Genomic DNA, 26,450 nt, shown 5'->3' on the forward strand with positions numbered 1-26,450 from the left:
TACTCATTACTTATTCTAAGTTAAATCCTGTAAACCTTGCAAAATTTTGGTATAAATAAAAGCAATAGGTTTGGCTTCTTCTGTGAGAGGTAGGATATTAGTCCCAGTCACCAGTGGCCATTCCACTCAGCAGACAACAGAGTGAGCAAATCCTGACTTCATAGAATCATAGAACTGTTTGGGTTGGAAGGGACCCTAAAAGGCCATCTAGTCCTACTCCCATGCACTGAACAGGGATCCTACAACTAAATCACATTGGTCAAATCCCCATCCCACCTGATTTTGAATGTCTCCAGGGATGCGGCATTTACCACCTCTCTGAGCAACCTGTGCCATTGTCTCACCACCCTGATTGTAAAAACCTTTTTCCTCATATCCAATCTAAATCTCCCCTCTTTTAGTTTGAAACCATTTCCCCTTGTCTTGCCACAAAAGACCCTGATAAAGAGTCTCTTCCCTTCTTTCTTACAGCCACCCTTAGATACTGAAAGATTGTTATCTGGTCTGCTTGGAGCTTTCCCATCTCCTACCTGAACAGCCCCAGCTCACTCAGCCTGTCCTTGTTGGGGAGGTGTTCCATCCCTTGGATCATTTTTGTGGCCCTCCTCAGGACACGGTCCAACAGTTCCGTACCTCTCCTGTACTGAGGACTCCTCACATGAACACAGTACTCCAGATGAGGTCTCACCAGAGCAGAGCAGAGGGGCAGGATCACCTCCCTCACCCTGCTGATCATGCTTCCACGCTTCTTTAGATACAGTCCAGGATATGGTTGGCTTTCTGGGCTGTGAGGGCACATTGCTGGCTCATGTCCAGTTGCCATCCACCAGTACCCCAAGTTCTTTTCCCATCAGTACCCCTGAGTCCTTTTTGTAGGGCTGTGCTCAATCCTTTCATCCCCCAGCTCATACTGATGGTGGGGGCTGCCTAACCTAAATGCAAGATTGTGGCTCTATGTAACTTTACGACGTTCTCCTGGGCCCTCTGTTTGAGCCTGCCTATGTGTCTCTAGATGGCATCCAAACCTCAGGCAGTTAGATCACACTACACATTTCAGTGTTATCATCCACAAACTGCTGAGAATGTATTCGACCCTGTTCTCAGTGTCACTGATGAAGAGTTTAAACAGTACCAGTTCCAGTACCAACCCCTGAGGGACACGACTTATCACTGGCCTCCATCGACACACATGGATCCAAGTTGAAGGAGGGAAGATTTAGGTTGGATGTTAGGGGGAAGTTCTTTACAAGGAGAGTGGTTAGGCCCTGGAACGGGCTGCCCAGGGAGGTTGTGGATGCCCCGTCCTTGGACGTGTTTAAGGCCAGGTTGGACGGGGTCCTGGGCAACCTGATCTGAATGTGTATGTTTGGTGGCCCTGCCAGGCAGGGGGGTTGGAACTACATGATCCTTGAGGTCCCTTCCAACCTGGGTGATTCTGTGATTCTGTGTGATTCTGTGATTCTGTGACACATCGAGCCATTGACCACCACCATCTGGATCCTATCTCACAACCATTTCCTTACCCATCAAAGAGTCTACCCATCAAACTCACATAGTTTCCAATTTGGAAATGATGATGTTATGGGGGTACAATGTCAAAAACCTTACTTAAGTCAGATAGATGACATCAGCAGCTCTTCTCTTATTCATTTATGCAGTAACCATCAAACTTTGACTTTGGATTTGTAAAAGTTGTTCAAAACAGATCACCCTTCCTTAAGAAAGTGACATTCAGAGAAGTCATAGCAGACTTCTGCAACAGGCAAAGGAAACAGAGAAAGCAGGATCTCATAGAAAGCATGGCTCTTCTCATGGGTACAGATGGACAGGATGAAACTGTGAGATCAGCTTTGCTCATTTCTCTGTCTGCCTAAGTCCTACCACAGAGCCAGGCCTCACTCACAGCTGAGTCACCCAGAAGGTGTCAAGTATACGGTGATATCAAACCCAGAAAACATGGTTATTTTCTACCACACGTGTTGATGATTTTCTAGAAGGAAGATTTTGCCATACAATGTGTATGAAAAATGGGTATCAGTGGGTCAGCTGAAGAAAATCTAACTAAAAACTTTATCTAGAATTAAATGTGAATGCCTGTGTGAGCACTGAATTGTTTTTTCACACTTTTTTCCAGCTCTGATCTCTTTTAATTCCCTTTGAAGACTTTTCCAGTTCTAACTGGAATGGAGACAAAAAAAAAAAAAACAACTATGAAGATCTTTTCCTAGATTTGCTAATATTATCCAGCATTTATCAAATATAGCTAACCAACAATAATGTCAGGTATATAGACAGTGTGGCTTTATAATGACTTTGGTTTTAAATCACTCTGCTGTTGCTGTTGGAAAGAAGAATGGTGAATACCTTCATGTATTTCTGTATTTCCTACTCATGCAGGCTCTAGCCCAAACATTCCTGACATTTTCCTTAGCACTTTTGTGTCTTATCTGAAAACAGACAGCTGCGGTACAGTCACAAGATATTTTCTGCCCTGTTTTGCTTTCATAGTAAAGCAATACATGAAAACAGAGACAAGAGAGATGTCATGAACATTTTGTCTGAAATATCTGTCAATTGATATGTCTCATGCTCCCTGCAGCAGTCTGTTTCTAACTAGAAGTGAGCAGCTACTTTCAAGGAAATAAAAAGCACAAAACTGCTCACCAAGCAGTGTTGACTGAGACCTCAGTGCTGGCTGTTGAGAAGCTTTATTGGCAAAGTCCAAGCCTCCTGGAAGCATCAACTGCTACAGCTGCTTTCTACTTTTACTAGTGTAAGTGAACTGGGAAAGAGTTGATGCTCAATCAGTGTTGATGCTCAGTCAAGCAACAGATTTGTACAGGGCCCAGTCTCGTTCAACTTTTTCATCAATGACCTAGAAGAAGGCACAAAGTGCACCTTCAGAAAGTTCATTGGTTTTACCAAATTGGGTGGAGTAGCAGACATAACAAACGACTGTGATGCCATTCAGAGAGACTTCAACAGGCTGCAGTAATGGGCAGAGAAGAACACAATGAAGTTCAACAAGGGCAAGTGCATAATCCTACATCTGGGAAGGAATAACAGCATGCATTTGTACAGGCTGGGGACTGACCTACTGGAAAGCAGCTCTGCAGAAAAGGACCTGGGTGTCCTGGTGGACAGCAGGTTTGTCATGAGCCAGCAGAGTGCATTCATGGCAAAGAAGGTCAATGGCATCCTGGAATGCATCAAAACGAATGTGGCCAGGAGGGTAAAGGAGGTGATCCTCTCCCTCTGCTCAGCCCTGGTGAGATCAAATGCAGAGTAGTGTGTGCAGATCTGGGCTTCCCAGTACAAGAAAGATGTGGAGCTCCTAAGCCAAGTGAAAAAGAGGGCTACAAAGTTGATTAAGAGGCTGGAGTGTCTCTCCTATAAGAAAAGACTGAGGGACTTGGGGAAGGTCAGCCTGGAGAAGACTGAGGAAGAATCTAATCAGTGCGTATAAGTATCTCAAAGGAGGGTGTCAACAAGATGGAATCAGGCTGTTTTCAGTGGTGCCTGGTAAAAGGACAAGAGGCAGTGGGCTCAAACTGAAACACAGGAAGAAGAAACTTACATGGCATGTAAAAAACATTGCACATAAGCAAAAACTTCTTCATTGCATGGGTGACAAAGCACTGAAACGGAATAGAAAGGTCCAGAAAGGTTGTGAATTCTCCTGCTCTGGAGATATTCAAAATGCACAGTGTGCTTTAGCTGACTGCTTCAAGCACGGAGTTTGGACTAGATGATCTCAAGTGGTTCCTTCCAAACTCAACCATTCTGTGATTCTGTGATTTTGTTATAGGAGCAGTAAGGCTGAGCTGGTTGTCCTGCAGACACACCATTCAGATCCACACTTCCAGACTGCAAATAAGGTTTTGTCACATATTCTTTCAAAGAATTTATTTATTTATCCTTCTTGAGATTTCACTGAAGTCTTGGGAGCAGTTTCAGTTATGGTTTGGTCATTTTTTAACCACCATATTTTTAAGAGACGATAATTCTTTTGAAATAAGTAGTAGTTTTTTTTTAAATATTTATTTTGAAATAATCTCCTAAAAACTTACAGCATACATTTTGTTTATCGACAGCAGTCAGATAGAGAAGAAATTCAACAAGATGAGTAGTAGTTATGTTCCTCAGTTTAAGCAGAGTCCTTTTCAGCATATTAAAAAGGAAGAAAAATGTGCACTCATCAGAAGTTTTTGTTCCACTGTTGTCTTGACTGTGTGATAGCTCTGTCCTGACAGTTATCTTGTGAACAACCTTGCAGCTTGTGGTCCTAAAACCAGTAACAGAACAAATCAAAGCATGGCAAGCTGCTAAGGTTCATCTATGTATGCAATGGGCAAGATAAATCATTGATGAATCTGAAACAGAACACAGGGATCTGTTTTCAGCCATTAGTGTCAACAGTTTACGGTCTGGTTCGGCCCGTTTCCGTGACGAGCGGGGCGGAGGAATCCGCAGATCCGCGCCTCCGGAAAAAAAAGGAAACAGGAGACCCCAAAATAATTAAAACAGCGGCACCGATCTGAGGAGAAACAAACTAATTTACTAAGTATATTATCGGAATGCAAGATAACACACTATAATACAATATAATCAGAATTGAAGCTAATAAATCAAATATAATGAGAGAGAGAATGTCCAAAAGGTGGATAGGCCTCACCACAACGCTGAGGTGAGATGCGCAGTCCAGCTGAGCAGCAGGGAGACGGGAGCAGCGCCCGCGACGAAGGGCGGGCGAGAAAAAGCAATCAGGCGACCTTGCCAGGAGTTAAACCTCCTCTCCCTGAGCGCAAGGTCCCCTGGGGAATGTAGTTCTTCTTCTCTTCAGGGCAGGTACCCAGGACTTGAGCACTGACAGTTAAAGTCCCAGTGCCCCACATGATGTTATGATGTAGAATACCGAAAGCCAAAAATCACAAAACCATGACAATTAGCCATCACTGAAGACAATAGACTTGTGCAAACTGTAAGTTGACCAAAGCATTTGCATTTTCACAGTTTTGTTTTTATTAGCTTGAAGAAAGACTTGACATACACTGATAACTTTGTTGCACACTTCGTCTTTGTATTCCTCATTTTTTTTTAAGAATCAGGCTTGTTGAAATATTTACATATTTATCTTGTTATCTAAAGATACTTTAATCACTCATGGTTTCCTTCATCCACACAACAAAAGTGATAGGACTTGACTCAATTTTTTCCATTAAAAAATGAAAAGCAAGTCCAGAACTGATGGACAGTAATGACTGACAGTCAGCTGAATATGAGCCAGCAGTGTGCCCAGGTGGCCAAGAAGGCCAATGGCATCCTGGCTTGTATCAGGAATTATCAGGAATAGTGTGGTGAGCAGGACTAGGGAAGTCATCCTGCCTTGTACTCAGCACTGGTGAGGCCCCTGCTCGAGCACCGTGTTCAATTTTGGGCACCTCAATACAGAAAGTGTTGAGCAATACATTGAGGCGCTGGAACAGGTCCAAAAAAGGGCAACGAGGCTTGTGAAGGGCTTCGAGAATATGGCCTATGAGGAGAGACGGAAGGATCTAGGGTTGTTTAGTCTGGGGAAGAAGAGGCTGAGGGGAGATCTTATTGCTCTCTTCCAGTATCTGAAAGGTCCTTACAGTGAGAGCGGGGCTGGTCTCTTCTCACTGGTGACAGGTGACAGAACGAGGGGAAATGGCCTCAAGCTGAGCCAGGAGAGGTTTAGGATGGATATCAGGGAAAACTTCTTTACAGAAAGGGTTGTTAAGCATTGGAATAGGCTCCCCAGGGAGGTAGTTGAGTCACCATCCCTGGATATGATTAAAAACTGTTTGGATGTGGTGCTCAGGGACATGATTTAGCAGAGGGTTGTTAGTTAGGGTAGTATGGTTAGGTTGCAATTGGACTTGATGATCTCTACAGTCTTTTCCTTAAAGATGATCCTTTAAGGTCTTTGCCACAGGAAGAGTGCCTGATGTCACTTCTCTCAATTTGATGGTGTCTCAACCAGTCCTGGAACTGGGACAAGAGAAGGCTCAGGAAGTCCAGGCACAGGACATGTACCAGTCAAGGGGGAGGTCCTTTCCCCCCACACCTGACACCCCCACTGGCAGATCAGATATTGGATCGAGGACTGGTGATCTCTCTCCACGCCCCCAACCTACCATTCCCCCCTAAACTCTTTCCTCCTAATGTTGCTAAGACAAGGTTTCCCAAAAGTTGTGAAGTAACTCAAGCTGACCTTGATTTCCCATAAAACTGCAAATCTTAAGTAGAAATAATTGTGAGGGCCAACAAAAACAGGACAGCTGTTCTGTGTAAATTTCACACTACACTAGACACATATATTTGGACCGTGGGCATTATTTCACCTTGAGCCGTCCCAAAGGAGTTCATGAATCTTACCTGCACCCACTCCCCACACGTGGGATGCAGCACTCATTCAGAAGCTGATAATGGAAGATATTCCAGGAAAGCACCTAGAAAGGAGAATGCTGACAGAAGAGTAATGAGGGAAAGTTTGAAAAGGCAATCCTGAAGCAAGACGAGGAGAAGGCCAAACCCAATTTCTACGCAACACAGTAGTGAAAAATCTACAGGCTAATACTGAAGAAACAGAGGAAACAAATGAACAGTTAGAGCTGGTTTAATCAGAGCAAAAGAAAGACCTGCACATTAACGTCAAATGTGAGGCATAAATGGTGGACAGGAATGAAGGGCAAGATACAGGAAATGAGAAACAGGGAAAAGGGGCAAAATCTCAAACATGGGTGGGGGCAGTGGGGGCAGACGGCCCATGGTGACGTCCCCAAGCAACGGGCTGTGACATTATCGGGCGATGGATTGTGACTGCTTAGCCCTCACTGCTCATAGTGGGGTGCCGGCCGCGCCCGGCTCAGTCTGGCTCGTTCCTGGACCGTGCTGAGCAACTGTGCGAGGCTTGGAGGTCGAGCAAGGTTTTGGTTGTGCTGTGCTGGGTCACACCTGGGGCTGCTCGCAGCATCTCAGTGCCTGACCCCACAGCATCGCTTCTGTTTCCCTGGCCCTGCCTAGTGCAGGCAGCCAGGGCCCTGCAGAGTGCACCCGCAGCAGCGGAGGTGAGTGGTGCTGGGAAGGAGGCTCCTTCAGGGCAGCTGCGGGGAGCCTGGCCCTGTGCCAGCAGGGAGGGTTTCCTGCTGAGGGTCTGCCGATGGCTTTCACAGCCTGGCACAGTGAGTGACTGTGACCTCTCTTCCTCTCGCAGAGTGCAACACTACCGCTGCAGCTCCGGCGAAGGAGAACAACTTGTCATCCTCAGTTCTCCCAGCCTACTGCAGCGAGAAAGCCATGGCCACAGAAGAGGCATGGACGTGCTCCATCTGCCGCGATGTGCGACAGGACGTCGCCTACGCCACTCCATGCAATCACATGTTCTGCCTCGGCTGCATCCAGCGGTGGGCGAGGCTGAAGGACAGCTGCCCACTGTGCAGGACGGCCATGAACACCATCCGGGTCTCCGTGCGTGGAGACAATGAGTACGTGGAATGCATTGTCTCCCCGCCTGCAGTGCCAGTGCCCGTCGGCTTCGGCACCACCACCGGCATCAGCGGCACTGCGGCATCTGCTCCACTGTCTGCACCACCGTCCCCTGAGCCCATGGCTGTGGAGCAGGAGAGAGTGGGCGGCCTCCTGCCAGAGGTCTGGGCAGCACTTTTCAGGGCCCAAGCAGACATCCTCGACCCGGTGCTGCCCTGGCTGGAGCAGGAGTTACACCACCACGGGGAGCTGCGCTGGTGGAAGATCAAGTGGCTGAAAAGCATGATCCTGGCATTCTTGTGCCAGGTGGGGCCGGACAGGGACATCCTGGTGCAGTGCACAGAGCACGCCCTGGGGCCCATCACCGCACCGCTCATCGACGCTCTCGTCACAAGCATCGAGAGCCGGTGCGGCCAGCGGGCCCGGAGGCTGCTGGGTCTCGAAGACCCCAGCGCCGACCAAGAGCAGCAGGAAGGGCCCGAGGACCCCAGCGCTGCCCAGGAGCGCGAAGACGGCCCCGCGGCACCATCCGGTCCCGCCGCCTACCTGCATGGGGCCATCACCCCCGACGCCACACCAGCCAGCTGCTCCTCGGGTCCCGACGCGGAGGAGCTCCCCGGCACATCCAGCGGGGCCCTCGGCACGGGTCCTGCCGACGAGCCGGATCCCGAGGCAGCCGGTCCCTCCGAGCAGCGCCGCAGCCGCGGCCCCTCCGCTCGCGGCCGGGGCAGAAAGCGCTCGGCTGGAGGGCCCCGGCGCCCCACGAAGAGGAGGGCCGGCAGCGCCCAGCGCGCTCATCCGCCCTGCAAGAGGCGGCCTCCCCGGTCCCTCTAGCGGGGTTTACCCGCTTTTCCAATAAATGATAAAAATATAGAAGCACACCTTATTCCCAGTGTCCATCTTTTGGGACGACTTGCCCTTCACGCGCACGCCCGTACCCCCAACACTGTGCCACACGTGATCCAGTGCTCTCGGCACCCTTACTGCTCTCTTCAAATACCTGAGAGGTGATTGCAGCAAAAGCAGGGTTGGGCTCTTCTTGCTGGTGACAGGACGAGGAGTAACGGCTGCAAGTTTCCACAAAACCACAGGAGGTTCGGGTTGGATATCAGGAAAAGCATGTTTACATTTTCATCTTGGAACCTAATATTCTGGCAGACTGGCAAGTTTATTTCGAACAATCTACAGTCATGATTTTTTTCTAGCAAGAGAAAGCACCGATCTGGGGGTGCCAGTTTTATTTATTTACTCTTCCTAATTTAATCCTCTCTACACTCAGACATAATTCTGCGTGAAAACAAAAGTCACTGTGACTTGCAGGTGTAAATAAACTGACGTCAGAGAAGACAAGATGGCCCAGACAGGATTCATCTGAGGGCTGCTTAGCTAGCTGTAGGCATTTAACTGCAGGTCATCCTTTCCTTCTGCTCCTAGATGAAGGCAGACTAGGGTATGATCCACCACTCTCCTCCGCCGTTTCAACCTTCCCATACTGATTGCTTCTTCATGCCAATAAGCAAAAGATTCTCAAGTTCACATTCTCTGAGGTTTTGATTTTGCGTTCCTGGATCCTTTCTTGAAATGCCAGCTGCCATGCAAAGCAGCTTAGCCGGAAAGATAAACTTCTGCTGTTGTTTTATTATGTTGATCAGATGCTGTGAGATTTGACAAAATTTAACTCACTTGTGTTAGCCCTTCAGCCAGACGTTTGATATCTAAATGGGGAAAGCAAATATGGTTTAAAAATCAATTCTATCAGATGTATCTGCATGCATGTGGTCCTCTGCCACAGCTGTATAAGAGGTCGCCTTCTGTAAATCCCTGAAGGGCCCTGAAGCACAGGAAAGGTAAGAGGCTGAGCTGTTGGAACTGAGATGGATAAGTATCTGTGCCAATGGGTAAGAAAAACTACTTCCATATCTTACTCTCACAGCTATATTTCTCAGCAATTAACATTCCTGCCAATTTGTCGATCTGCCTGCTGCGCCGATGCAGCCACCAGCAAGCAGAATTCATGCATCCTGCTGCACGGAGGAAACAACTGCTGCCATCATGGTTTCCAGTGATGTCCTCTGTCCCACCAGCCTGATCCTACACTCACACTCACACCAGTAGAAGTCTGAGAGTGAACTGAGCAAAAAAAGCAAACGGCATCCGCTCTTCAACCCTAATATTTTTTCCAAGCCCTAACAACTAGTGTCTTCTTCTACTCCATCCAAAATAGTAAATAGGAAATTATATATAGAAAATCGTTTATCTGCTAAATAATTTATTGTGTCAGTGCTGGACAAGTACCTTGGCATCTGCAACCCTGGCTGTACATACAGAATCGGGAATGCAACAGTGTAGGGCAGCCCCACAGAAAGGAATGTTTGTCTGGCTGATGGTAAGCAGAACATGAGCCAGCAGTGTGCCCTGGAGCCCCAATGGCCAACTGTACCCTAGTTTGCAGCAGGTCCTGCACTGTCAGCAGGTGAGTTGAGGGTATGCCCCTTGTGGTCTGTGCTTTGTGGCCTCACCTGCAGCACTGTGTGGAGTTGGATTCCATTATCTTTTAGAATCGTTAGAATAATTAAGGTTTTAAAAGACCAGTCCAGTCACCAATTCATCACCACCATACCCACCAAGAGTCCCTTCCAACTCAGGATATTCTGTAATTCTATAACTCCATCATTTTCTATATTGTTGAAACAGTGATAGACCTAATGCTAGCGTGTGATGTCATGTAGCCGTAAAATCAATTCTCTTGGTTTAGTTGTTATCATTAACTAGATCTGGGTGGCTCCATGCTTCAGGTGTTAACAAAGATTTTTGCTTAGTTCTCCACTGCATTAGGAGTCTCAGTGCCTAACTGTATTCCCAAATGTTACCCTGCAACATAGTAGTCTGCATATTGCAGTTGTAAACACAGCTGCAGGACTATGTATATGTTAATTATTGAAGGAAATATATTAATTACTGAAGAAAGGTATAAGCTAAATTGATCCACCTGGCATTAATCACAGCTAAAATAACCAGAGTCACTGAATTTAGTCTGCCTGCCTGATTTGACATGGATTAGACTGTTGTGATAGAGACAAAAAGAACTCAATTTCTGATAGTCAACCTATTAAATAAAGTATTATTTTATATCCATTGACCCACATCAAAGAACCAGAGATAGACTGTTGGAGACTGATTTTTTTATCTTTGTACTGAACCCACGGCGGCTTTTTAGACTCACCTGAAGTAACCCACGTCGTCACACAGTAACTCTGGCCAGTAATGGCCCTGGGTCATCTTGCAGGACACTGAGAGATGTGGTTTAGTGAGCATGGTGGTGGTGGGCTGATGGCTGTCATACAAGATGGTGAAATACCATTAAGTTTGCTAATGCTCATTGATGGATAGCCCTGGAGTTGGTTTAGAAAAGAGGAAAAATCTGTGCCCTTGTACCACGTAATGATGTACTGACCTCCTTATACAAAATGGCAGACATGGAAATTCTGCTTGGATCCGCTGATACTGTGAAAGCAGCTTGTGTGACCAAGGCAAGGAGCTAACTGAGCATGCATGAAGACTGGGTTCAGCCAGCCAGCAAGAAAGGCTACTAACTTCATCCAGAGGGTCTCAGGACCACTGCCACAAAAAGACTGAGCACGCACAAGGAGGTGGAACCCTACGAGAATGATTTTGGGGGAACTACTGGTATCTTCTGCCTGGGAAAATGTTTGCATACGTAACACACATATAGCAGAGGTGCTTTGTACCAGATGTGCGCGATCAGGCAGAAGCACCCTGCACACAGCAGGGGTGCTGAAACTAGATGATCATCATTGTCCTTTTCAACCGAGGCTATTCTATGATTCTATGATCCCCTCATGCATCCAGCGCCAAGAATAAAGTATGTTTTCTAACACTTGAGCAGCTTGAGTAATAGAGGGCTTCCTGGTCGACCGACTGACGGTATGAGTCGGACTACACGATCTGCGCATGTTTGTTCATCCGCCGCCCTTGTGCACCCACAACATCCCCCGCCTCCACCGCGGCGCCGATGAACGTGCGCAGCTCCACTAGGGGGCAGTGCACAGCACAAGATGGCCGCGGCGCACAGCGCGCCCTCGCTCCGCCCCGCCCCGCGCTGCCCGCCGACGCTCCCGACGCGTCCCCGCCTCGCCCCGCCTCCGCCGCCGCCGCCGCCGTAGCCGTAGGGGGATCGCTGCGCCGCGATGGCACTGGAGGTGCGGCGCATGGAGGGCGATGTGGAGGACGGCGAGCTCTCCGACTCGGACTCCGACATGCCCGCCGCCGGCTCCCCTGGGGAGCGGCAGCAGGTGAGCGATGGGAGGCTGTGGCGAGGCGGGCTCCGGGTAGGGCCCGGCCTCCCCCTCCCCGCTGCCGGAGGCGCCCTGCAGGCCCGGCCACAACGGGCGGCCGGGGGCCTGCTGGCGGCGGAGAGCGGCGCTGGGCCCGCGGCTGTGCGGGTTGGGCCTGGCCGTGCGGCCTGGCCGGGTAAGCCCTTCCCGCTGCGTGGCCCTTCTGGCCGTGCCGTGGGCCCCGGTGGAGCGGGCTGGTTCCCATGGCTCTGAGGAGCCGGATGTGGTGAGGAAGGAGAACACTGGGTGTCCAGGTTCAGGCCTTACGCGAACAGTGAGGATGAAGCGTTCGTCCGCACGTGGGAGCGATGGGTAACGACCACCGCTGTGCTGTGAATGTACTGCTCTCACCCGTAAACTGCTGTTTATGGTTCTGTTTATTCCCGAGGTCTAAGAGCTTCCATGTTAAGATGTATTATAATGTTTGAACTTCATCTGCTCTCACTTCCCTAAAAGGAAGGGAAGAAACGGTGCCATACCTGTGGTGAGATACTTAAAAACGGTTTTTAACCGCTGGTTGAAGAAAGTCTGATCTTAAAGATCTTGGGGTAGCATACAACAAGAAATCAACCAGGGAAAAATGAAGTTAACCGTTAAAAAAAAAAAAAAAAAAAAAGAGTTACTGTAGAATGGCGTAGACAGCATGGCCATAAGTTCCCTGAAATGGTAATATCAGAATTCTGGCCTATGTAACCTGTGATGTCTGCAGGTGATGCAGATTTGAGCAGGCTTGGCTTTTTCTTTAGTGTGCGAATCAGAATGATGGAGAAGTGCCAGATCTTGAATGTTGTTTGGAGCAGTAAGACTTGTTTGTAAAGCGTTTTAAAACCTTTAGGGTTTTGTTTTTGCCCTGTTGGCCACAGTGAGTCAGTAGCACTTTGTTTTAAAGCAGAGAGGAAATCTGATTCTAATGTGAGGCATTACCATTAGATGCCTTGCTCTTAGTGAATCAAAATCACCAGATACTATTAGCTTTTCAAAGTCTCGAGTAGCATCTGTCTTTAGTTTTTGTTCCTTTTTTTTTTTTTCCTTTCACATGAATTTCAGGGAAGACTGCTGTCGTTGTGCATCACTGGGTACCCACTCTCTATCTGACAGATTAGACTCCAGAGAAGACTTTTAATTTCTCTACTGTTATGAGAACTTTCACCAAAGTGCTGTAATAGTTTTCTTTCTTAAAACTACTGTGCGCATTTGTCATTGTCTGGGCTGGTAATTGTAGTAGCCTTTTTAGTCTCTTCGAGATGCTTACAGAGTACTGCTCAAAATGCCACTAGTTGAGATTAAGAAATTCAAGCTAATGAAATTTTTTGCATGACTTGATGGCTCTCTTTCTTTGTGTGAGTAATTGAGTTAATGTACATTTGCTACTTTATTTCAGAAATCACACGATGGCAGTAATGCAGGCAGACCTTTCCAGAGCAGCCTTTCATCAGGTGCACCAGACGTTCCTTATAGGACAACCAAGAGTGTAGATTCAAGTGATGAAAGCTTTTCTGAATCTGATGATGATAGCTGTCTGTGGAAACGAAAACGACAGAAATGTTTCAACTTTCCTCCTGCCAAATCTGAGCCATTTCCAGTTACTCAGAGCCATACGAAACAAACTGCTCTAGGTGGTAAGAAAGTTAACAACATTTGGGGTGTGGTGCTCCAGGAGCAAAATCAGGATGCAGTGGCTACTGAACTTGGGATTCTAGGGATGGATGGAAGTATTGACAGGAGCAGGCAGTCAGAGACTTACAATTATTTATTGGCTAAAAAGTTGATGAAGGAAGCTCAGCAAAAGGAGGCAGAGACTTTAGATAAAGAACTGGATGAATACATGCATGATGACAAGAAAACATTGGCAGCAGAAGAAGAAAATGGACAAGGCTTTCTCAAACGAAAGCGATCTGTAAAAGACAGACTGGGTGAAAGACAAGAAATGAAATACCAAGGAAGGTATGAAATAACAGAAGAGGATTCGGAGGAAAAAGTAGCAGATGAAATTGCTTACCGGTAAGCTAGATGATCGTATGTCTACTTAAGTATTGGTAAACTATGGATGGAAGAGAACACACAAAAAAAACCTTGATTTTGCAGTCTCTGTGATGTGTTGTACTAGGCTACAAAAGGCATGAATAAGTGCCTTCTGGGTATTTCCAAAATCCTGAAATTAAAATGCAGCATTTTATGTGGTGTCTTTTAGAAGCATACAGTAACAGTCTAACCTTTTTTTTTCCTTTCTGAGTCAGTCAGGTAGAGATTGATTTTAATGGCTTGGTTTTTTTTAACGGTGGCTATCAAAAATACTATTTCTTGTTAATTATATTTAGTAGTGGCTATTTGAGGAATTGTGCCATGATTAAAGATGTAAATTTTAAGTTGGTAATTAGTTTGCATAAGCTGTTGTCACTGTGGAAATGTGGCTAAATTATAAATCTTTGAAACTCTAGTTGACGTGAGTAGGATAATGTTTTTGAGAGCACTGCTTCTGAAATACATGTGTTGTTTACATAGATCATCCTATATTCAGAGACATTTCACTGCTGGTCAAATTAAGATTACTAGATGCTAGCACTGAAAGTGAGACAATATTATGAAGCTTTGCTGCAGCTCTGTGCCAGCCAGTGTTAGAGCTGCCAAGCTTGAGTTGTGCACAGAATCATTGGTATTGGAAGGGACCTTTGCAGATCGCAGGTTCCCTGTAGTAGGTCAAGCAGCTTCTATTGTTATAGCTGTTGTAGTGTGAGTAATTTTGTAGCATGGTAATGTCACTTAAAGCACTTGAATATGTGGTGGTCTTCAATAAATGTTTGTAGTTCATGCAGTATGTTGCTCTCCTCTGCTTCCCCCTTGCTCCCCCCCCCCCCCCCCCTCCCCCTTGGATTTAAAACCACTCTGCTATAGTGCTTGTAACTGTGCATCATCAGCTTTGCCATTTAAGGACAAAAAAAAAATTGAACATGACTCTTGCTCTACACACTTTTTTATCTGTGGGCTTATACTTTTTTTCTAGTGGAGTAGAGATGCTGGCCGAGCAAATAGATGCTGTGTAAGCTGACTGCTGACTTTGTATTCAAACTCTTAGCTACAGTTCAGTGTTACGCTCCTTTAATATGTAGCTGTTTTATCATATGGCAGACTTTCATCCTCTTGCTTCAGAGGTTTATGTAGGGCTTTGAAGTTTCTGATATAGTTTAACTTTTCACTAATTAGTAGAGGGAAAACAGCTACTCAAAGCATTTTTGTTCAGACAAACTTTTAACATGAATGCATGCTTTAGATATCATTGTCCTTCAGAAGTTCAATACTGTAAAATTGAGATTTAATAAGCCACTGAAAAACATTTAAGTGTAGAAACTCATTATTAATAGCATAGTTCTGTATCACATAGAATGAATTGCTCATTATGGAAGTGCTGTGATAGATTTTACTTGAAATTCTACAGACTGAATGTGTTTGTTTCCCCCCCACCTCCTCAAGGCTTTGTGAACCAAAGAAAGATTTGATTGCTCGAGTAGTGAAAATAATTGGAAAGAGAAAATCTATTGAGCTGCTCATGGAAACTGCTGAAGTGGAACAAAATGGTGGACTGTTCATAGTGGTAAGAAAAATGTGATATTGTGGCAGGGGGTGGAGGGGATACTTTTTTGTTTGCAGAATGTTTGTGTAATTCTATTACATAGCTTTCACATTTGACAAGTTCTTCTAGATTCCATGCTTTTTTTTGTTTGTTTGTTTTGTTTTGTTTTGTTTTGTTTTTTTACAATCTTTCCTTGGGAAGTGTATCTTTTGTCTGAGCAATGAAAGTCAATTAGCAATAAATGCTAGCATAACCCTCTAGCAGAGTTTGAGTAATCAATGAGATGAATGGGTCTGGAAGTTACTCCTCTTCTTGTCCTCAAATCAGTATCTGACATAACAATTACGTGCCTTACCTTGGGGTGTTTCCCTCACGACCTTAAGACATTCTAAATCTTGAATAAAAGCTGGTACTTCTGGGATGAAGCTTCTGGGAGATTACTTTGTTAAGTCCAGTGGTTGTTCTAGATAGCAGCACTGAGCTATCTAGGTTAATCAGCATACAATCAGAGGTCAACGTGGTATGTTGCAGGCATTCCTAATGTCACTTCCAAAACATAACTCTCAATAGGGAATCTCTTAGCTTTATTATAAGACCTGTGTACCAGCAATGCAGAACTGAGGGCAGATTTCTTTTACACATCATGGTAAAAATTCTATACATAATGATCAAGTTATCAGTTTGTGTGTGTGTTTTTGTTAAATAGTGAGCTGTGAGGTGAAAGTTAATTTAGTGTTTTTTTAACTTTCGTGGTTGCAAGGCAGGAGGTAAGTTTTCTAGCCAGTGACTTCTCTTAAAAGCAGTGTGTTTTTATGAGGGATTCAAATTATAATCAACAAGTATTCACTGAGAAGATGAAAATGTACAACTCCTAGTGGCACCTTTGCCTGCAGATCAGCGTATACTATTTGAAAGGTAGATACAGTGTACTGTTTTTTTAATTGAGATTTTGTGCTACCAGCATAATAAAAATTTGTGGTGTCTGCTCTTTCAAGAAAAGATATACAAATTGAGCTTCCCTGTTCTTAAACTTCTGAATTGTATTGTTTGCTATTTAGTAGAAAAGCATTGCCTTTAATAGAGTATCGGGGCATTGGAGTAACAGTTCAACTGTATGTACTGTGAATGGTAATTGTAAAATATTCTGGTAGCTAGTGATTATAATTTACAGAGGCTTCAAAGCTGTGTCTGTTCATGCACCGGCATGGTACTTCACTGTTGTCAATTTGAAATCTACTGAAGTGGATGTGGAGCATGGAACTAACACGTTACAGGGAGAAACTTTTGCCTTGGGAGTAATGCAAGATCCTGCAGATAAACAAATGAGATTTCACAGAATTTTATGAGATTAATTCTTGAAATTTTACTAGGCTTCCTTGTTAATAATGTTTTGAATATCTAACCTAATGTATATGTGTTATATGTGTTATTGCAGATGGCTGTGAGAGTATCTGAAATGCATAAGTACTTTGTTTTTTCACTGTCAAAATTAGATTTAGTTATGAACAGTTGATATTTCTGTCCAAATGTAGGAAGCTGGTTGTTGACTATATCAGCCATAAACAGCAATTAAAAAATAGCCAGGGTTGTGGTTATGCAACAACTAGAACAGCAGAACTTTGCTTTTTGAATTCAATCTTAATAGAAAGCATTGTATTTTATGCCCTTCTTGTATCAACAGTTATATTTTAATTTTGCTAACGCTGCAAATTTTTTCTTTCTCTGTTAAGAACGGTACAAGGAGAAGAACACCAGGGGGTGTTTATTTAAACCTGCTCAAGAATACTCCCAGTATCAAAGAAGAACAAATCAAGGTAAAATTGCTAAGAGTGCATGTGATTGTCCAAAGTTAATTTTGTGGAGGTTTTTTTTCTGCTAGAAAGCTTATGTCTGAATTCTCCTCAAGACTTCTAGCAAGTTTATTATTCCAAAGAAATGTGCTTTTCATATTCAAAGTATAAGCAAATAACAGTTCACACACTGCATTGGCAGGTGGCTAAAATAGCACTATTTATGTATTGCCAGTGACAAAAAACAGATGAGAAAACTGTGGCGTCTGAAGAGTTGCATACTGAGTTTTTCATAATTTTGTATACCTTACAGTAATGTTATTTACAGCTGTATTTCTATTTGGACATCGCTTAATTATACAATAACTTAATAGTGTGCTCCTAGTAGAGTATTCTCGTCTTATTGTCTGGTGCTACAGCTGAAGCTATATACTTTCCCTTTTGCCAGATTATTGTCTGAATCTAGTCGTAATTGCTCACTGGCCTAATGTGCTTGCCATCCTAGATTAATGATCTTGTAAATATTACTGCCTTGCCTTTCACAGTTTTTTATATAGTCTGAAATGTCTTTTTTTTAATTCTTTTAAAGCTGTTTTGCTTTTTCAGCTCACTTGATATGTTAGCCCACCATTTTGTACTGGGAATTAGAGATGAATTAGTTCAATCTGGGATTGTCTGTCACATATTAAAAAAAAAAAAAAAAAAAAAAACAACAGTAACAAAAAAACAAGTGCAACATTCCATAGCGTACAATGGTTGCAAAAAGTTGTGAGTTTGATCATTTTATCTCACTTTCATGTAAAATGTACTGTGCAGCCACCTCATCCATGCCTTTATGACTGTATGCCTTGTTATTCTCTTGCTGATTTTTGTCAAGCATTTAATGAGGCAGCAGTTTGTTCTCAATGAAACTGACTGATGTTTGATACACAGTTCGATAGAAAAAAGGTGTAATCTTGTCATCGCAGAGGTTGTCGTGTACAACACGCTCGCACATCTGTGTACTTAGCATTGGACTTGCATCTCTTGGAGTGAAAAAAGCATTAACATTTTTTGTGTGAAACTTTGATTTTCATTAAAAAAAAAAAATGGCACGTAGCTGCATTTAGTTAATCTGCATGATCTTTTCCGCCTTTAAAATAAGGAGAAAGCTTCTTAGAGTTTGCTATATAGGAGTGAAAATGTTACTGGGGTTCAAAAAGGTTTTGCTGTAGAGATGTGGCCTCCAGTTTCATTTTTGAGGAAGAGTTTTGTTGAAGGGCAATAGAACCTTTTGCTTAAGATTTCACTGTAGGTTACCTTCAGTTGTTTTCTTTCATCTTGATATAAAAGATTTTCTTTGAAAAATCAAGAGTAGTGTAGGTCAACAGAGACCTTTGCAAGTCCTTTGGTCCAGCCCACCTGCTCAAGCAGGGCTCCACTAGAAGAGATTGCCAAGAGCATGTCGAGATGGCTTCTGATCAGTGGAATTTCCATTTCTTGAAACAACTGTGGGAGATATCTCTGCCAGTGCTCAGTCAGTGTCACAGTCAAAAAGTGTCAGCCAGTGTTCAGAGGGAACCTCTGTCTTTGTGCTCATAGCCTCTTATCCTTTCTCTGAGTACCACTGAGTAGAGCCTGACTCTTCGTTTATTTGTACTCTCCCTTCAGGCATGTATACATAAGACCCCTCCTTGAGCCTTTTATTCTCCAAGCCTATATTTAGTGGCCCCTCATGGTAGTCTCTCCAGTCTGTATTCTTCAATACTGGGGAGCTCAGAACTGGATGCGCTACCTGAGGTGTGGTCTTTCCAGCCCTGAGGAGGGGGAAGGGTTCATTTCCCTGCACCTGCTGGCAGTATTTGCCTCGGGCAGCTCAGAACATTATTGTCCTTCTTTGTGGCAAGGGCGCGCTATTGGTTTCTTGTTCACCTTTATGTCTACCAGGCCCTCCTGGTCCTTTTCTGCTGCTGTATTTTCTGGGCGGTTGGCCACAAGTATGTCCTTGTGTCATTCGTCCGCAGATGTAGAGTCACAGTTACTAAGGTTGGAAAAGACCTCCAAGATCATCCAGTCCAGCTTTCCACCTACCACCGGTATTTTCTCACTCGACCACGTCCTTTAGTGCAATATCTAAACTTCGCATTTCTTTTTGAACTCTGTGAGATGAAGTCTGGATGAGGAGCTAAGAGATATGGCTTAATAGCTTATATTAGTAATGGGAGGATGGTTGGACTAGGTGATCTTCTAGATCCTATGTCCTTTCCAACGTTGTGATTCTATGGTTTTATGAAATTGCTGTCAGTCCGTTTCTTCAGACTGCTGAAATGCCTTTGCATGGCACTGGTATATCAACCACTCCCAGTTTTGTGTCATCTGCATGCTTGGAATGAAAAATTTAGTGTTGCTTTCATGGTACTTTCAAATCAAAATAAGTGCAATCTGTACTCCTACCCTGAGTAGTGTGAATGTTCATTATTGTTGAGCAGAATTAGAAGTTAAAAGGATTTTTGTTTGATGTTTTCTTCAGGAAATTAATGTTGGTTTTTTTTTTTTTTCATTTACTTTCATTCAAGGAAATATTCTACCTGGAAAACCAAAAGGAATATGAAAACAAAAAAGCTGCTAAGAAGAGAAGAATACAAATTCTAGGAAAGAAGATGAAAAAAGCCATTAAAGGGCTTAACCTGCAAGAATATGATGATGCGTCTCGTGAGACTTTTGCCAGTGACACAAATGAAGCTCTGGCTTCTCTGGATGATTTGCAGGATGGGCATCATGAAGCCAAGATGGAACCTGAAGATATGATAGAAATTGATAATGCTCATGATTTGGAGATCTTTTAGATAGTAATGATAACAAAGTCTCTATAAAACATACTAAACAAACTTAAAATTATGCCATAACTTCTTGTTTTCATGAATTGCAGAAACGTGGGAAATATTTGATAAAGAAGAAAATGACATAGTTCATAGCTAAGCTTAACACCACGAAAGATGTTAACTGTCTTACTTGTTTGCTGAGTCCTCAAAAACTGATAAGATTTCTCTTGATAAGAGTTCTGCATCAGTGTTCTGTAGAAAAGCTGTTTTAGCCACATGTTAATTTTAGTAATTAACAGCTCTAACAAAAGAAATCCAGCTTGATCTGCTGAAGCTGACAAAAGTTGCCATTAAGTAGGGGATGTTCCTGATTACACTTGAACAGAAACGCAGTAACAGAAAAGTTACTCTTGATGTAAAAGATTATGTAATGTTATTTTGACAGTGTGCTGACAAGAATAGCGATGTTTTGTGGTTAAATGAGATCAGTTTGTGAAATTAACTGCATTTTAATGTTGGCAATCTTAGAAGAACAATCTTGTAAATAGGTACTGCTGAGCAATGTATGTTTTAAATTTCTGCAGTTTATTCCATTTAATGATAGTGGTTTGAGCATCCTAGTTATTCTACTTAAACTTTTTCTATGAATAAACATACACAAATTACACATCTCTGTGTTCTAAAATACAGTTCTTTCCAATTAGAGAGATTGTATTAATGTGTTTGCTTTGAGTGTCTTTATGCCTTACTTGCAGGTATAAACGTTGCAATTCTTGTTTCCAAGCTTTTTCCTGTGGTAGAATGAAGTAACGTGCAGCTTGCAGGAATTATAAAGTTTATATTTGCTGAATTTTAAGAAAACAAGGTGTGCAAAAGATAACTTCTACTTGACACAAAAGACCTTTTGCAGTTGGAATATAATGTTTTGGTTGTAACTGAAGAAAGTTTGTGACTTTGATATGTGTATGTTTACTTTGTCACTATGGAGTTGTGATTTCTGTGAATAGACATGTTATTTTGCAGTATAAAATACTGTTGTGATTTAAGTGGGCAGACAGTGAAGTACCACACAGATGTTTTCTGACTGCCATGTCCAGGGGAACTGGGGAGAGAATTGGAGGAGAAAAAAAAAGGTAAAACTCATGGGTTGAGATAAATGTAACATACTAGGACAGAAAACTAAGGGCAAATAGTAGTAATTATAATAATGTGTATCTTTTCAATACAAATGATGCACAACACAATTGCCACCCACTAGCTGATGCCCATCCAGGCCCCACCAAGCAGCAGCTGTCCCCATCCCTACCCCTCGTCCCAGCCAGCTTCCCTATTTTTGCAGTTCTGCGTGGTGTTACATGGTATGGAATGTCCCTTTGGCCAGTCTGAGCCAGCCATCTTGGCTCCCCTGAACACTGCAAACCCCCTTGCTGATAGAACATGAAAAGCAGACTTGTCCCCATCTCCATGCAGCACTGTTTAGCTACAACCCAACCTGGTGTTTTTTGTTTTTTTTTTTTCCAAAGCACAGCTAGCCATCAGAAAGAAAATCAACTAACGTTCAATATTTTGGTGTTCTTAATGGATTAATTGACTTCTAAAACCAACATATCCATAAACTTTCCTCATCTGGGAGTTCAGGGATTTCAGAGGCAAGGTGTGTCACTGAAACACATAATGAATTTTTAATACTGTCAAGAGCTGGTATTTAAAGGACAAAATATCTTGAGAAATACAAGGAACAGTGCGTTCCATTATGTGCTTTTAAATTTATCTAGGAGTTCTGCATTTTTCTGTTCATGTGTCTGAGCTTGCTGTTACTCATCAGGTGCTTTTGCTGGAAACAGGCTGTCAACAAAGTAGTAGGATTTGATTTACTCATTAACTTTCCTAATACAGCTGTAATGATAAGTGTACTAAAATGATAAGTCATGCATAGTACTTGATTAGTTTGAGACAGTACTTGTTGGTCGTAGTTTTTATAATTGCTTGGGAGTCTCTTCCAAAAATTGGTATATGGAACACTAATTTTTGCGGGTTAAGGTTTCTATTTATTTGTTGGGTTGGTTTTTTTTCCTATTATTAGATAATTTTATGTTAATAAGGACTGTATTTTTTTTTTTTTTAAGTGTTAATATTTTTAGCATTCATTTCCTAGGTAAGGATTATTGAAACAGTGTATGGAGTCATCTCTTCAAGGGAAGAATGACACAGAGCATCAATTCTTCTTTGTCTGCCTTATGTTTTCTCTCTCATCTTTGGCTTTCACTGTTCCTTTCAAAAGGACATGTGTTTAAAATATTTGAGCATCCAGTCTTTGTTCTTTTTTCATCAATGGGAATCAAAGAGAATGCATTAAGAGGGAACAGTTACATGTCAGCGTAGCGTGTGGAGTCAGGTGTTGGCTGCTCCAGGCAGTCCTGGGGCTGTGTTGTCCCTCTGCAGCCTTTTCTAGAGGAGTTTGGCTTCAGCAACCTTTGGGCTGAGCATGGGCAGTCCTGGAGTTGAGGAACCCGGAGATTTGAGTCAGATTTGATATCTGAAGTCAACATTCTTTCCTGCTATGTTTTCTTCCACCAAAACTACTGCAGCAACTAGAAATATGAGTGTCTTCGAGTGTTTTTCTCTCTTGATTTCACATATTTTTGTTTATTCTGTCCTGGGCCGCTGCTTGCAGATTGTGGTTGTTTCTCTGGTTTGGTTTTGACCAAACAGGACTGTGTTTTGTGTAAACCTGATGTTCCTGGCTGTTTAGGATTTTAGGAGCAAGCACTTCACAGACTAAAATGCAAATGTAAGGATTAATGGTTTTCTTGGGAAGTTTTCGTTATGGCATGTGACTCACCATCAGCTTTTCTACCAGGACAGATGCTGTCCTCTATAGTGGGAATACACAAAACTATCTGTGTCATGTCAGAAGCTGACAGTGGCAAATGGGGGAAATACGCTGTGATTTGAATCTGCTGCATCCTGTCTCCTGTGTGGCTCACCAGGCCTTAGAGAAGTCTTGCAGGAAAAAAAAAGTTTCCCAGTATTTAGAAAGGAAAGTTGAAGCTTTCTCACCTCCTTATTTGCAAAATTGGTAGATGGCAGTTTTTCAGAGCTGGGAGTGTTGCCCAACAAGAGAACAATTCTACAATCATACCTGGACCTGAATGCTGGTAACCAGTGGAAATGACAAATACATGTCTGAAATCATAACACACGAATTAGGTATTCAAGATGCTAAGCCACAACTTTTGGCTTGAATGGAAACATTCTTTTTTTTTTTAGTTTTGTTTGTTTTGTTTTGTTTTAATTTATCATTAAATAAATGCAGAAAAATGTTTCTTATCTTGAAAAAATTTCCCCTGAAAGATATTTCTTATCTTGAAAGCTTGTTTGTGAGTTGGCATATCAGCATTCTTCTTTGGCACATCATATCTTTGAAAAGTAAAATTTTTTCCAGAAACAGCACTTTGTAATCTGCTTCCTAAATTTTTTCATTTCTTCTACAAGTTTGGTATTTGTTCATTTGTTTGCCAGTTTTTCCAAATACCTTTTCCAAAAAGGTATTTATGGTTACTACTTTGCAAGTCTTCTGCTACCACTGTCTGAGCTTTGCACCGGCAACCTTTCAGCACTGGTATTCTTTTATTCAGCATGCAGAACTTGCTGGAGTACATACTGGAGCACTGGCAGGCAGTTTGTTTTTGGAGGTGCAGGAAAGACTTCTGCATGAAGAAAGAAAAAGCCCCCATAAAAATTAAAAAGGAATGCTTCAAGCAATCAAAGAATCCATAAAGTTGGAAGGAACCTTTAAAGGTCATGTAGTCCAACTCTCCTGCAATGGATAGAGACAGGTGCAGCTAAATAAGGTTGCCCAGGTCCTGACCAGCCTTACCTTGAAAGTCTCAGGAGGGGGCATCCACCACATCTCTAGATAATCTGTTCCAGTGCCATACCACCCTCACTGTAGAAGACTTTTTCCTCCTATATTACCTAAATCTACCCTCTTTAAGCTTGAAGCCATTTCTGTTTTCCTGCCACCATGGACCCTGCTAAACAGTCTGTCTCCTACTTTCCTTTAGCCCCCCTTTAGATACTGAAAGGCCACTATCAGGTCTCCTCAGACTCAGAGTCCTCAGGTCTCTTCTCTGGGCTGAACAGCCCCAGTTCTCCCAGCCTGTTCTCATAGGACAGGTGCTCCATCCCTTGAATCATTTGCATTCCTCCTCAAGATGCATTCCATTAGGTCTGTGTTTCCTGTACTGAGAACTCTACATCTGGATGCAGTACTCCAGGTGAGGCCTCACTAGTGCAGAGCAAAGCAGAGCAGCGGGGTTACCTCCTTCACCCTGCTGGCTGCTCTTCATTTGATGTAGTCCAGGATATGGTTGGCTTTCTGGGCTGCAGGGGCACATTGCTGGCTCGTGTCCAGCTTTTGTTTAGCAAGACTTGAATAGACTGGAGAGTTAGCCAGCAATAAACCAGGTGAGGTGCTTTTTAACAAAAGCAAGTGTAGAGTCTTGCACTTGGGAAGGAATAGCCACAAGTACCAGTACAGGTTGGGACATGACTTGCTGGAGGAGAGCTCTGCAGAGAAGGAACTGGAGGTCCTGGTGGATAACAGGTTGGCCATGAGCCAGCTTTGGTTTTTGCCCTGGTGGCCAAGAAGGCCAATGGGATCTTGGGGTGTATTAACAGCATCACGGCCAGCAGGTTTGTAGGTGATTCTCCCCCTCTATTCTGCCCTGGTGAAGTATCACCTGAAGTACTGTGTCCAGTCCTGGGCTCCCTAGTACAAAACAGACAGGGATCTCCTGGAAAAAGTCTAGCAGAGGGCCACAAAGATGACAAATGGCCTGGAGCATCTTCCCTATGAGGAAAGGCTGAGTGAACTGGGACTGTTCAGCCTTGAAAAAAGAAGACTCAGAGGTGATCCTATTAATGTTAATAAATATCTTAAGTGTGGGATTCAAAAGACATGACCAACCTCTGCTGTAGAGGGCAACACCTCCTTCACTCCTTCCTCACCTGTCCCTTATAAACAGCTGCAGCTGCCAACAGCCACACTCCAGTCATGGGAATCATCCCACTGCCAGGTTTTGGTGAACACAATATATCATTGTTTTCTAGTAGCACAGTATCTTCCAGGCTCCTGTTTGTTTTCCAGACTGTGTGCATTGCTATAGAGGCACTTCAGCTGGGAAGCTGGTCTTGTCACTTCATTAAAGGATAACACTTTAATTCTTTTTAAATATTTCACTTGATTTTCCCCACTCTCTTCTCCTATAGCTCCAGCAGCCACTGATTCATCATCATACAATTTCATATATGTTGCAGTATTGCCAACACCTCCCAAAGCAGCATGTCTTTCAAGGCCCCTACTAATTCCTTGTTCCTCTAATCTAGCTATGCCATCCCACACATTGTCATGGGAAGGCTCATTATTCCCTCCATCCCCATTCAGACCAGTTTAAGGCCTTCCCAATGAGCCCTGAACCCCCACCAGTGCCCACAAAGCTGGTGTCAAATGTCATATAGGTCATTTGGTTGTCAAAAAGCCACCAGCCACAAAGCTAGGTATACTTACAGATAAGATCCTTTGATTTGTTTCCATGTCCTTACCCAATACAAGAGGCAGAAAAGATGATCTGCAGTGTTACTTGCTGATATCACCCATACAATTAAATTTTTCTACATACCAACCACCTCTGATGCTCTTGCCTACAGGAGAAAACTGACTTCCTTTCCTGCCCATGTAACCAAGCTGGAATGGTCTGTAAGGTTTAAAGTGCTTATGACATTAATCAAACTGTTTCATGGGCTATTTTTTTTGTATGGACAAAAGTGAAAAGAAGAAAAAAAGTAACTTAAAGTTGCCTTGCTATTCTTCATATAGGAAACCAAAGTATTTTGAACTTGAGATTGTGATGGAAAATCAAACGTACATGCAGATGGAGAAGAGAATGGTGTCAGCCTAGTCCCTTGCTGTCTCCTGGTGGCTTTCTCCCCTTCTTCCTGAACTTTCTAAAAGTGATACCATTCACTGTTCCTTCTTACCCTTCACAAAGTATCTGTCAGATTCACTTTGAATTTTCTTGTTTAAGCAGTATTCCTACTTCGCTGTCTAAATCAAACATAATTAAAACACCTTTCTGAAAGATCTACATCAAATGTGCAGTTATGCAGCATCGGCTTCTGAAAACTGTGCAAATCATTTTGCTTTGTTGCTAACTCCTTTGTAGTGGGGATAAAGTGTTCCCAAACATAATACAGTGAAATAGGTTTTTTTCTGAAGGAAGAATTTGGGATCTACAGTCACTGGCAGCCCACAAAAGAAAATTAGATAGTGCAAAATGATTCTGAAGGGCTATGAGAGAAAATACGTGCTGCAGATCTAAATGAAAAGTAATCTTCAGCAAAAAAAAACATATAAAATGAGCTC

At 43.3% G+C, this 26,450-nt stretch overlaps 1 protein-coding gene and 1 long non-coding RNA gene across 2 annotated transcripts in view; one reads left to right on the forward strand and one right to left on the reverse strand.

Annotated features, from left to right (window-relative positions):
* The window catches only part of LOC122177148, a 28,701-nt gene extending 20,254 nt beyond the window's left edge, over positions 1-8,447 (reverse strand). The window contains exon 1 of the long non-coding RNA XR_006177964.1: positions 8,392-8,447. This is a non-coding gene — a long non-coding RNA (uncharacterized LOC122177148). The remainder of the gene's footprint in view (positions 1-8,391) is intronic.
* A 3,232-nt stretch (positions 8,448-11,679) lies between these two features.
* PHAX (phosphorylated adaptor for RNA export) lies at positions 11,680-20,692 on the forward strand. Its single transcript, XM_042866336.1, has 5 exons — positions 11,680-11,822; positions 13,246-13,865; positions 15,333-15,453; positions 17,163-17,246; positions 19,778-20,692. The coding sequence occupies exons 1-5, from the start codon at positions 11,718-11,720 to the stop codon at positions 20,045-20,047; spliced, it is 1,200 nt and encodes a 399-aa protein (XP_042722270.1). The 5' UTR covers positions 11,680-11,717; the 3' UTR covers positions 20,048-20,692.
* The last annotated feature ends 5,758 nt before the right edge of the window (positions 20,693-26,450 follow it).

This window comes from Lagopus leucura, unplaced genomic scaffold, assembly GCF_019238085.1.
Source record: "Lagopus leucura isolate 7727_CA_CO unplaced genomic scaffold, USGS_WTPT01 Super-Scaffold_810, whole genome shotgun sequence".
Classification (NCBI taxonomy): Eukaryota; Metazoa; Chordata; class Aves; order Galliformes; family Phasianidae; genus Lagopus; species Lagopus leucura.